The sequence below is a fragment of the Paramisgurnus dabryanus genome, chromosome 5 (genome assembly GCF_030506205.2).
Source record: "Paramisgurnus dabryanus chromosome 5, PD_genome_1.1, whole genome shotgun sequence".
NCBI lineage: Eukaryota > Metazoa > Chordata > Actinopteri > Cypriniformes > Cobitidae > Paramisgurnus > Paramisgurnus dabryanus.
Genome location: NC_133341.1, coordinates 6746201 through 6760226, shown reverse-complemented (window position 1 = coordinate 6760226; position 14026 = coordinate 6746201). Strand labels below are relative to the sequence as shown.

Sequence of the window (14026 nt, the reverse complement as noted above, 5' to 3'; positions counted from 1 at the left end):
TCTCATATAAGCAAAGCTATCAAAACACATTCTGGCTCTTAGAAACTATAAAAGCCACAAAAATGCTTTGCATTGTATTCCTTTTGATATGAAAAAGTGTAAAATAATTTTTTTTCTCTTTTTCTTCTTTTAATACTGAACAATAAACACAAGTCCTAGATTTTACATTTCATCAGAATTAACATAGCTCTTACATAAAAGTCCATCATCCACTCAGCGTCACTCTGTCCTGCTATTGTTTCTATCCTTTCGTCACTGGGCGAGTTTTTTTTTTTCATTGGAGGGCCTTAAATATTTTCTTATTCCTAACAAAACTCAGGAATCTGCACATAAATCTGTACAGTCCATCAAAATTCTTGCATAATTGTTTGTTTGTGTGAAATCACCAATACTTATCAACCTTAACCCTGCCCCCTTTATCCCTACCTTTTCTCTATGTACAATACGTTGAACCTGCAACATGGCATTGTCACCCAAAACATACTGTACATATAGCGAAGGGGCCCTCTAGAGAGTGGCACAAAAATTCAATCTGTACACATTATATTAGTACAACAACTCAAGTGCTAACCTGTCACCTCCGCAATCTTGTGGCCCAAATGTTACTGAGGCAAGTTTAAATACTTATACAAAAAAAGAAGAAGAAAAATACAAAGAGTACCTGACACTTTTTGTTGGTTTGTTACTCTGCATACATGTACACCTACACACGTGTAAATATATATGCATATATGGCAATTCTTTTCACATAATGCACAAGTTATGCATAGTTACCCTGCCCACTAAACCCTCCCCAACCCTGTTGCACTAATCCACCTTCCCTTTCCCTTCCTAAGACCCGTAAATCACAAAATGTAGATCAGACAAACTCTCATAAAAAAGTTACAGGTAATTTAGAGAGCACTCCCTCCCCTCTACAACAAAACTTTGATTGTGACTCATCATAAAAAGCAGAGAGAGATTAGGAACGTGTGAGGGACATTGAACCACGTTGCTAAGCGCGGGGGAGGTCAATATCGAAGAAGGGAATCTCAAATGGACGTAGCTGATCATGTGGCCCACCCCTCTGACAGGCGGACCCGCTTGATGGACGGGCTGTCTTGCTCATCCAGACTAGGCCGGCCCAAACCCAAAGGCAAATGGAAGTCCGGACGGTGCTCATCGCGATCGCTGCCCTCGTGTGAGCTGCCGCAACTGCTGAGGCTGTCGGCGGGGGAACGGCCCGAGTCCGGTCGCCCCTGTGGGTGCTGCCCCTGGTGCTGCGAGTGGGACGGCAGAGGGCCGTAGCCGATGGGCGTGGTGCTGCTCGAGTGATCTCTAGGAGGAGAAACAGGTTCGGACTTGATGTGCAGGCTTTGAGTAGAAGACAGGGACAGATTTGAACCCTGACATAAGTGAGTGCTAGAGCAATTTCTGTAGAAAGGAAAGGAAATGAAGGGGGTTATGAATTTTATTGAGTGCTCATGCACTCTTGTACACACGTGACAAAGATACAATCACAAAATGAAGTAGTACTTTATAAAATTTGTAACTAAAAAAATTGCAATAAAATTTTAAAGCCTGGTGATAAACAGATTAAATATGAAAACAAAACATTTAATTTTAAATAGTGACAAAACTTAGTTAAAGAAAGAGAAAGGAATATATAATAAATGCTTAAGGAAAAGAATAGGGCATTTGATGCCATTTAGGTTGTTGTCATTGTTAAAAGAGACAAATAAATCTAAGAATACAAAAAATGGATACATTTTTGGACAGCTAGTATGTGTGTTTCAACTTACCCGAGCTGACTGAGAGCAGAGTGCTGCATGTTCTGGATCTGATGTTGTTGCCATCCACTCATTGAACCTAGATGCAGAGTGTTGGCACTGTTAAAGCCAGATAAAGAGGAAAGATCTGCACTGCTCAGGGAATATTCTAAAAGAAAACACACAATTGGACTTAATGTTTGCAAGTTCTGTGAGATTTTGTGCTGCTCTAATGATGAACATTGTCTCCACCCGCTGGACAGACAGATGAATTACAAAAAGACTAAACGAATTAAAATAATCCGATGTAGATTTAGTAGGCCTAAATGTTTATTACATTTAACAAAACTTGACAAATGAGTACATTTTATTAGTCCAAAGTGTATTAATTTGTTAACTTTTTTAAATTGGATTAGCATATATTAAATCTACATTGGATCCTTTAGATATGTGATTATAAAATGAGTATGTTTCATATTTTAGGCAAATATAAATGACCATTTGTCACTTAAGATAAACAAATTAAATGAATGAGCCATAATCAAAAGGTATATAAATCCATTTTCTCTACTGTAGTGATTTTATTAACGTTTGTGATGTTTAACTATAAAACACAATTTATTTTGTGTGTATATGTTTATTTTAAGGCATGTGGAGTTCTGCAAACCTGTACCATATGAAGTGGAAATGGCTGATGGGTAGCCACCCATTCCCTGCCCAGGTAAAGTAGGTGTTGCTACTGAAACCACAGGGGTAGCCAGTGACTGTGCAGACTGAGAATTGTTTATTCTCTGGTTCTGTAAGAAAAAAGAAGAGGGACAATATATATGATGAATATGCAAACAATAGAGTATAACCTTATAATGCAGTATAGGAAAAGCAACACACATCACCACCCTAATCATGAAAAAATCACTTGATATTAAACACCACTGAACCTTCTCAACCTATCTTTTCAAATCTCAGTGGGGACTCGGTCGCTATAGAAACTCAAAGTCTACAAGACAACAGAACCACACTGTAAAAAATATGCAGCATTTTTGTCAAATCAACACATATTTTTATTAAGTTAAACAATTTCAAATTGAATTTTTAAGTTATGTCAACTTTTTTAAGCTAAAACTTAAAATAGTAGGTTGAATTGACTTGAAAATACAAGTTGTTTTAAGTTCGTAATGCATTGTTTTCGCAGAGCAGCAACAGAAGTGTTGGAAATGTTCCCTGTCTCAACTTGCTGGCATTTTTAAAATATTGATGTGGATATAGGTAAATAAAAGCAGAGGTGGAAATTGAAAGGTCAAAATATTAGGGGTTCCACTGACTGTAGGCCATTTAAATGACCACCAGGTGACACTATAGAGCTTAGCTGTTAAAAAATTCATCTAATACAGTAACTCCACTGTAGTTAAATTCTTACAGGTTATTTATCACAAATTATATGACAAATTGCTTTCAAGTTTATTAGCCACCGGTTGTCATCGGTTTAAGTGACAGCCTCACTTACCAATAGAAGGACAACATCCTCAGACTGATGTCAGTAAAGGCAATAATTCCAGAATTAGTGTCATTAGCATAACAGTGGGGGCTGAGTGAAGCCAATGGTTTTGTGCGGCACTATGATACTATGTAAACTTACAAGCAAACACTTTACTACACATAAGCAAAATCTGAGAAGGTGTCAACATGTTTTCCAAAGAAGTCTAACTTGGGTTTATCAACTTCACGTGGTAGATTTCTTGGGAGGAGAATCACAGAGGAGCCAAACCTCAGGGACTATGTCTAAGACAGAAATACACTGTGATGGACTTACAATAGAAGGCATGTTGTTCTTGGCTCCTGGTGGGATGAGCACTCGCAGGTCAGGCTTACGACTGTTCATCCCGAGGTTTATGGGTGGAGGAGATTTGGCCTGCATGTTCTTGTTCATGCCTCCAGAGGACACCAGAAGTCCAGGAGAGTTGCGATGGTTTCCATAGCCGTTTCCTAATGAGAGAGAAAGCAAGAAAGAAAAAAATCTGATGCATAAAATCAGATGCATTACACACAACAGTGCCAAATTCAGTACATCAAGCTTTCACCGTGTCTCACAATTTAAGCAAGCTTCTTTCACCCTCTTGTCTGCACCAGAATGCACCATTTCCAGCTTCATCTACTATAACGCTTCTATTCAACACTGTCTGCAGTTCTCCACACGGTTCCAGTGAGCCTTCACCACATGCAGCCATTTAACACAGTTTTATCCTTTCTAGAGTATTGAAACTATCTTTCACCAAGAATGTTCTCTTTCAATTCAATGTTTCCACACCATTTCACACAACTTTCACCTCCACCACTACTCATTCACTTGTACCATCACACCCTTTAATTCAACCCCCATCAAACCAAACTAATTTAACTGTCCCAAATCACCCTGTCACACACATCTGAATATGCTATTACGATTCAAAATATGCATTTTTGCCAGTCTCTGTAAAGGGCAAGGAAATGTCCAGGCCACAACATATTTTTTTTAGCTTAATCATTTTTATGTTACAGTATATTTTTTCTGACATTATTTCTTAAAGTAAGGGGTTAGGGCAAGGGCGTAGGTTTGATTCTGGCATTGGTGGGGACATAAATAAAATGGTCCCATTGCAAAAACTGTTTATCACCGTTTACTTGACATAAACAACAGACAACTCAGTATGCACTTTACTCAGTGACATCTGACTCGCCACCCCCGGTGCCATCCCAAATTTAATGTACTATAATAAACAATTCGTTATGTCCTAGAGCCTAATAAACAGTAACTGTTTAAGTCTTTGTCAAAAAAAAAAGAACATCACATTGTATATGAATCCATATTTACTTTATAACATTGAAGAATATGCAATTAATATTTAATTCTTAATTTAATTTCGCCAAAAAAATCCCAGTGTTGAAGTAGGTATGTATATCATGCTGTTTCCTGAACAACGTTTATTAACGTTTCTGTAGTTCACATTAAATCTTCTTTTCATTAACAGACAGTTAATCAGTGTGAAAAAATAGTTTAAGTTTAAAATGCAACCTTACATTATGTCTACATCTGTGCAAGTAATGACCACAGTGCAGTAATGTAAAGTATTCAGCAATCATGACATGAATTCATGTTTTTACAATGTTGGGGTTATTTTCTTTCATGGATTAGGGACCCCCTAAATAACCTTGCCACCCCATTTATAAAAGGTTGACACAAGTTTGTAACTCCTTAGGTTAACATGGGATTGTCGTGTATTGGTGAAAACACTGTCCTTGAATCATTATGTGACACAACTTTTTTTTGTGCATGAAACAGTTACAGTGGGTATAATAATACTTTCTTCCTCACTTACCTGTAGCCCGAATAATCACGCGCGTCTTGTTGAGTGAACTTTGGCGCGTTGTACAAAGTGAAACCATCCTATCACACGTAGCGATTAAAGACAAGCTCATCATAAAGTGATGTGAAACAGACAGGCGGGACTCAAGAAATGCTAATCCAATCATATTAGCAATGTGAGTTAGAGAGGCGGGACTAAAGAAATGCAAAGCCAATCATATTAGCGATGTGAGTTACGGAGGCGGGCATTGCAGAGAACGAAAGCTGTTAACTGTTTGTGTACCACATAGAGCGTTATTTTTACAGAACGGGATTGCAAAAGATTTCTAATCTCATTTAAATGATTCCTGAAAAAAATATAATAAGTAAAAATAGAAAACACAAGAATAAGACGGACATCAGTGGTTATATATAAATACAGATTAATTGTTTGGTCGAAATTATTGCTAGGGACAATTCAGTCTTCCCTGAATATTGGTAGGGACATGTCCCTAGCGTCCCACCCTAAATCTACGCCCATGGGTTAGGGTCAGGGTTCACAAAAATGTCACAAAATGCCTTCCAGGAAAATTTTATACACACACACACACACACACACACACACACACACACACACACACACACACACACACATACAAATACATCAAATGAAAGAACAAACCCTCTACTTTCAATAATCAAACAAACAAAATGGGGAAAAAAAGTTTCATCCTAGCTATATATTTTTATCTTCTTATAAAATCTTAAATATGGTTATTTTTCTTTAAAAATACACAATTTTTACCAAAAGCTGAAAAAATTGCATTTTTGTAAAGGAATTTTGTTAGAGATCAGATTCAGAATGATTATCAAAACATACACAGAGTTTAAAATGTGTAAATATATATATATATATATATATATATATATATATATATATATATATATATATATATATATATATATATATTATTTTATTTATTTTTTTTGCTTAAAAATTGGCTAAGTAATTGTGGTATTACAGATTAACATAAAACCTCATCAGGTTTTTTCATGCAAATGTTTACTCTTAATTGACGAGATAACTCGTCAATGGCGGGAAACGAGTTAAATGTTTAAACAACTTGAATTAATAAGTCATTTTAAATATTTTGACTAGTTAGGAGTTGCTAAAATATAAAAAAGTTGTAGGAACTTAACCCCATTCAACTTTATTTATTTTTTATTTATACAAACTCCTCACTGACTTTTTAATTCAAGTTGTTTAAACTTAAAAATGTAACTGCAACAAGGAATTTTTTATAGCGTATGTCCTTGCATATTTTTTTTTTAAAGCTGTACTAATATTTTTCCCAAAACTGTCACCTCAATGTACTTTGTGTATGTTACTACCATAAAATTATTAGGGCATATAGAAAGCACTAAGTCTAATTTTAGTGTCTGCTATGAGAATGTTTCTGTTTCAATATTGTGACTTTTTGGAGAAGCTGAGAGATGAAAATGTGGAGAGTGTTTGTTGCTTCTGTGGGCTCATCGTTAAGAGGCCGGTGTTAGATGAATAGAGACAGGTGGCATTGCTAAATCTTTGTGCTTTATAAGTATTTGTAGCCATGCTCATTAAATAACAGCCTCTATTTAGGAAGAAAACACCTTCCATTTTAGTTTATAATATTAGTTTATAACAACTTTAAAACTTTTTCATTTTAAATCATGAGCAGACCTTGCACTGTATGTACTATTACTATTACTATTACCATTACTATTCAGTATTGTACTATTTTGTATTGTATTGTACTAAATTGCATTGCATTATTTGTGTACTTTATATTGATTAAGTTAATTTAGCTTATATGGGATAAATTATGGAAGAAGAAAATCCTTTATATTCAATTCACAAATTACTTTACTGGAATTTACACAAAGTACGAGAATGCACATGTGAAGCAGTAAATGGATTCTGTATGATATTCTATTCATTTTCAAAGCCATTATTTGTCGCTTTTAAAGATCACTTCAGGGCCCATCTGGAGCATGACAGGAAGGTTGCAACTATCACATCTCATTTCCCAAGGCAAGCAGTCTCTATAACATAAAAATGCATGGCCCTTAACTATTGACAGCATTGGCCGTCATTTGGCAATCAATGATAACTACATGTGTGCGCATGTGGCTTTCTCTTATGACTACCAGAAGTGGATCAAACAAGAAATCGTTATTCCTCATCCACAATTGCTAGGCCGACTTCATCTTCACAGAGCCAGAGGGATACATTATACTGAAAAAAAGAGGAGGAGAAGCAGAATGTCTTTGTTTCAATCCAAAACCTTGTTTCCACTTTTGAGGGGGAAAATTGTGAGTGCTGTATGGCTTTTGCCACTTAAAAGCGAGAAAGGAATTATACGGTAGACATAAATGAATTTCCCAATCATATACTCAAGAGGAAAACTAGACGCAGATGTCGTCCTATGCAATTTTGCCTGGTGATCTTTCTTTAATTTGAAGGCAATGGTTTTTGTTGTTTTGAAATGAGACGTCTTGAAAGACCAATTTGCACGATTCAAGAAAAATAAGGAGGACATGAGTTGGAATCAGGAAAAGTAACTGCAATTGTGAGAGAGACCGTGTTTGTATAAGTGTGTTCAGGTGGATGTATTTCCTGTCTTCACAAACAGTGAAGTGCCGGGCTCTTTAACAGCTGGCTGGAGCTCTTCTCGCAGCCACATTTGTGCGAATAAGTGACAAGGAAATAAAACATCCGAATATGTATAGACGAGGAAATAAAACATTTAAAAGAAAAATGTATTTATTAAAGCCAACAAATAAACTAGGGCAATATTTAAGTGTCAGTGAATATCTGTGCCTTTTAACTGTGCTATTACTGCAATTTTTCTGACAGATTTCTCCGTTGAACGCATTTACAGTAAAAGCCTGACAGATGGAAATGGAACAATAAGAAATTCCAAGCACTTCCTGTTACTGCAAAAAGCTGAACAAATCACTATAAGATCGAACCATTCAAAGAGATTGTCATCTGTTCTGCTCTGGTAACCATAGAAACCTCTGAATCCATGATGTGTGTGAGATTAATTAAAGGGGCATGTACAGAACAGTACATCCTGAGCCAATCATAAAAAAACATATGGACCATTCACATCATACAAGCCAGGGTGCATTTCACAAATAGACCTCTGTTGTTACTGATTATCAATACCAAACAGGATTTAAAGTAACCCTTAGAAGGCAGACAGACAGCAAAAATAGGTTCACATAAGGACGCTTGCGCTAGACAGTTGAGATAAACGAGCCACGGCTGTTTGATTTATGAATCAGAAGCGGCACAGCTGGGATTCAGGTGGCCAATATGCAGCATTAAGCTGATTTCTCTCAACTTATGTGATAACAATTTATTGTTCTGTAAGTCTAAGAATGGCATCTCAAAGCCAAAACCTGTGGACCAGGCCACGAAAGTGACCTACAGTATAGTTTCCTGACTCCCTTGCAAAAGCCACATAAGTCTTTTCCCTGAATGCTTGAGGCCCAGCTATCACCCTTACAATAGGGAAGTACTACAGCTACAGCTGCCCAGAAACTAGTGGTCCCCTCCTCACACACAAACCTCCTGATGTGTACTGATAATAAAGGTCCCTATTCTATTTCTGGGGCTCTTCAGAGGAGGCTTAACTGTAAATGGGCTTGGTTAAATTCCCACTTAGCGTCAAAGCAAGCTGACCAGCAAGTGTGGTTTGATACATGCTTGCGTTCATGCAAGTCAAACCCTCTCTAATTTCTTATTGTGGTCTAACAGCCTTGTTTAATCCCATTGTCCATGTTGGTTGATACAGTGTTGAGGTTTGACTAGAGCAACTGAAATATCTTCATATGTACAGCTGATTCAATGATCACTGAATTAAATTGGCAAGTTGTGGTAGAAGCATATGGCCACAAGCAATAAACAAAAAAAAGATCAACTGTCATTCTACGACCCAAAGCCTTCACCTTAAACCCTAAGCCTCCACCATAACTCAAAGCATAACACAAGGTGTCACACATGCATAAATACACAATGCAGGGGGTTTGTCGTTGTCTGAGCATGCCAGGCTACTGGTGCCACAAATAACTAACATAACTATTTTTAACAGCAATTAATTTTGAAAAAGTCAAAATATAAAGGTCCTTCTGTGTGAATCAGAATGTTTGCCATTAAATATGGGTTTACTATGGATTAAATTTAATTCTTAATTTTAAAAAAATACAGAGTATGATGAAATTACGTAAGTGGCACCCTGTGGCGTGTTTACCTTTTGGGGGCCCTAAGCAAAGTCCTAGGACCTGGGGCCCCCCATGCCCCAATATAAGGTTTTCCTTTGAATTGCACAACAGTAATATTGTGTATATCGAATTAAGTTAGACATATATACCCCAGATTTTAAATATAAAAAAACTTAAAACTTAAAATATTGTAACAATTTGCTAAAAACAAAAATTTTAGGTTTAAAAAATAAATATAGTGTTCATTGTCCATTCAAAATTATACAGAATCATTCTCTGTAAAACAAAATAAAGGTCTTGGCTTTACCTAAAGCCAGTGGTTCCCAATCTTTTTCAATCAGGCCCCCCTTTTGTATACAAAAATATTTTCAAAAGCCTCTTAGAAATATAATTTGCTTGCAAACTCCTTATAGGATGTACTTAAACAATGTAAACTGTTAAATAGATATGGGTAATAATAATTAGATTCAGACTGAATTAACAAGCTGAACTAATAAACACCAGCAAATTATTTGGTTATTGCCTTGATTTATAATGGGAATCACATAACTCTCATGTTCTTATTGCAGAAACAACTTTACTGTGAGATACAACAAGCATATAGACTAGACATACATATTCTGACTCATCAATGTCATTAAAATCTCATCTTTAGTGTAAGGAATAATTGACGACGAGCCGGTGAATTATTAGAAAAGTAATGCACACCCGAGGTGGTGACAAGGCCACAACGGAAGCGGAGAATAGGACAAATTCTTCCGCGTCTCCTTCAATGGCTCTTTTGCTTGATCCAAAACGTCATTTTAAAGCTGGCAATGGAGGCTTGAGCCGTTGATAGCATTCTAATGCAGTTATTATATTATATAGCAACAGAGTCACAGAGAGAGAAAGAAAGAGAGAGAGAGAGATTGTGTGAACAATGCTACCTCTGTGCATATCCAAACAGCACTGTTATTGCCTCGGAAAATCATCTGTCATGTTGTTTTTGTTAGTCCGTTATTACAGTTATCTATGCAAAGTGATATGGAACTGTACTGTGGTCAAGAGAGCAGCCTGGAACTACGTTTGCCGTGCATTTCCCAGAAACTAATTGCACACCTCAGAATGTTCATCAGCCAATCAGATTCAAGCATTCAACAGACCCGTAGTATAAGATTTATGTATTGCCTGTGTTTCTACTTGTATGTCACAACGAGTTTGGAACAAAATATAATGCGTGTCACTGATCAAACCAAACCACCTATCACAGGTGTGAAGCCCAAAGTCACAAAAGACAACTTGATGGTTGAGTTTGGTTCCCAAACTGGGGGGCGCAGGAAGCATAGCTTTGAAAGTGTGTTGGATTTGTTCAAACCCACATCTAAGCCACGCATATAAATGTGCATTATATATATATATATATATATATATATATATATATATATATATATATATATATATATATATATATATATATATATATATATATATATATATATATATATATATATATTTATTTATTTATGATTGTTTTGTATCTGGGCCGCATGTCATGATGTCAAAAAGAAATCATTAAATAAGTTAACAGCTTGTGGCCAGTAGGGTCCCCCCAAACATGTGGGGCCCCACGCAATTGCGGGCTTTACATGGTGGGTAAACACGTCACTGGTGGTACCCACTACATAGCTTATCCACCACAAATATACAGAAATAAACGAATAACAAAAAGGGTACAATAGGATATCACACCTCTGGTAAAATGAGAGAGCGGTTTAAATGGGAAAAAAAGGATTAAATATGCATATCTTATTTTCTGTTAGACCATTAAAACTGAGAAGACTTGTTTCGCTTGACTCTCTTTAACTCTTGTTTCCAGAGTGGCAGCCTGCATCAACTCCACACTGTGGCTTCTGTTAGCTCTTTTATCACCAGTACAATGGTTACATTTGATGGTCACAGACCTTGAATGTAGATAGAAGGGCCACACTAACAAGTGGCACTTTTGTGCATCAGAGACAGTAAAGAGAGGGGGTCAGTTGACAGACTTTACCCTCAACCTCATACAATGGCCCCTGGGCCAGACAAGGTTACCCAGCTGTGTCTCAGCAACCCAGAAGCCAAGTTTAAAGGGTCTACTGTCCTGATTTAAATAACCTAAGCCATGCTTCTGTAGTGACCACTGGTTAGTGGCTGAGACTGGCAGACCCACACATACACAAGCGCATACACAGACATTCACATATATCCAAAGTCTCTCAGGCAACCACAAGTCAAGCCACTGGCTGTATGGCTGTATGCTGCCTCATAACTATCCCTTTCAAGTGGATGGTGCTTGTATACAAAAACTCATAAACATTTTTTTCCCAATAGGATGGTAACTGGACTACTGCAGTAAATGGTGAAGTATTTTAAGTATGCTTTACTCCAAACATATGATAGTCATTATCCTATAAGCAAAACAGGACAGACATGTAGCAGGAAAGTGGAGTCGCGTGTGCTACAGTGCTCAGTTTGGATAAAATGAGCTAAAACAAATCAGACAATACTGTATGAGCTCAATACATAACACAACTATATAACTAATGCTTGCTTCCCTTTTTTAATAAAACGTCTCTGATATTTACAAAGCTTATAGACAATCAATTTCTTTATATGCTAGAGGACACAAGAAAAGTATATGGTTTAGCCAGAACTCATAATTCAGTAAGAACCATGCTTTTGTGGTACACATTGCATTAGTTTCAACAAATGGGTGCTTTACTTTTTTTTTCGAAAAGATCAGTCCCCCAAAGTTGGCCAGAGATGAAAGCTACTTCAACATGTTACAAAAAGTTAAATATATAATGCAAATTAATACAAATAAAATCGTTAGTGGTACTATTTCACTGTTAGTCATGTTATCATTTATTAAAAAAAAAAAAAATCAAAACTGAGTTTGTTGTGTGTGTGTCATGTTTGTGTGTCTGGGGCGCACCCCTAATGAGTGTCTATATAGGTTAGTAAAAAGGGTAAAAACATGTGACCTGAGGCTGAGCTCTAATTGGCTGGTTTGAGATCCGCCCTGGGGCGCAGGACTGTGCGCCCCAAACCCTCCCACTTATGTTGTAAGCGAATCATAATAGTTTTTTATGTCTTTGATCTCATGTGATTGGATCGTTTTCAGAGTCTCATAACCGCGCTGCAGATAGCCATGTAACTGCTAAATACTTTACTGATCAGTGAAAACAAGTGAAATACCTTGAGAGAAAAGAAAATATAATTTTATGCTTACAAAATCACCCTTTACAAGACGTTCAGTTGAAGAATAAATAAAGGATTAAGGAGCTTGGACCAGATTGAGCAGCAGGAAATTATCATGGTGGAGTTTACATGCTTTTCCAGGACTTATGGCAAACGGAGTTGGCTAACGTTAGCTGGATGCTATCAAATGCTTTTTATTATTTCCCTGTTTGCTGTTTATAAGTCTGCGTGATATACTGGGTGAAATTTTGTGCTGCATTTGAGCTGCCTTTGCGTGGACATGATGCTCAGATAATCCGGTATTTTCCGTGGCTTAGTCAACTTTGTTGCGACGTACTGGTCTGTGAATAGGCAACTTTACTGTGTGTGTGTGTGTGTGTGTGTGTGTGTGTGCGTGCGTGCGCATGCGTGCGTGTGTGTGTGTCAGATCGCGTTAATCGAAGCGTAATGTAAGAGCACGCGATCAATCTCCAGAACAGAAGTAAAACTGCGTTGTCTATCTGAGGTAAAAACACAAAATCTAATAACAAGAGTCTTATCTGTCTCCATGCGTTTATTACAAAAGATTTCAGATACAGAGTGTTTAATTCAATTCAGATTTTTACACGCCTGTTGCTATTTTTATCGCAATGGTATTTTGTGTTTTGATTTGTTCATATTTGCCTGTTCAGCACAAAGTATGTGTGTTTTATCGCCTCAGCTGCGAGAAAAAAATAATTCATTAATCTGCTTCATGTGATGTTAAACATGTAAAGTGGTGCACAGTCTCTGTTCATCATATGTTCTCTTCACAAAATAAACACATTTGAACTTGAATGCTCGTCTTGTAAGTTCATGATTAGAAATGAACAGGTGAACGAAAACAATTCTTATCATTAAAACATGAAATGACGGATAATTTTTCAAATGAAATAGTCTAACGCAAACTCTAGTGTGTTTGTGAGTGTGTGTGAATGATTACCATGATTAGTTCATTACTGATAATAAACCCACATTATACTCAGATTTACACATTCATAGCAAATTTATTTCATGATTTAGACTTCAACAGTAAAATTTTCAGCATTTTAGCTAAGCAGTAATGATATTTATCACCTGATAAACGGCTATTTACAGACCTGCATTACCCCAGTAAAAGTTTAATTTCAAGTTTGTATGCGTCCCCCCCCATTTTTTTAGCACCAGCCACAACTGGAAAATATCATTTTCTGGAAATACATTGCTTTATGACTGACTTACTTACACTTCCTGAAATGTATTATTTGTAGTTTATAAAATAGTCAAAAAGCATTATGGAAACAGTGTTAATGCAAAACCTTTTATTACATTTTCATACATTCGTAAAACAGAGAAACATCTAGAAAACTAAGTTAATGTTGTAATGTTTAAAAAAAAAAAGATAAAATTTGGAATCAGCTATTAATTGCTAAAGTAACTTTTAAAACGCATGTATACAGGGGTGATTGTAGAA

General features: G+C 36.5%; 1 protein-coding gene across 8 annotated transcripts in view; it reads right to left on the bottom strand.

Annotated features, from left to right (window-relative positions):
- Nucleotides 1-317: 317 nt before the first annotated feature.
- The window catches only part of mef2cb (myocyte enhancer factor 2cb), a 143541-nt gene continuing 129832 nt past the window's right edge, over nt 318-14026 (bottom strand). For 5 of the 8 annotated variants that reach the window (XM_065263032.2, XM_065263024.2, XM_065263026.2 and 2 more), the window contains 4 exons: nt 3559-3731; nt 2416-2545; nt 1782-1917; nt 318-1413 (listed from right to left, as the gene is read on the bottom strand). In XM_065263032.2, coding sequence (XP_065119104.1) covers nt 1050-1413; nt 1782-1917; nt 2416-2545; nt 3559-3731 — 803 coding nt within the window. In that variant the 3' untranslated portion in view covers nt 318-1049. The remainder of the gene's footprint in view (nt 1414-1781; nt 1918-2415; nt 2546-3558; nt 3732-14026) is intronic. The other 3 variants (XM_065263028.2, XM_065263025.2, XM_065263029.2) reach the window with 3 other exon arrangements.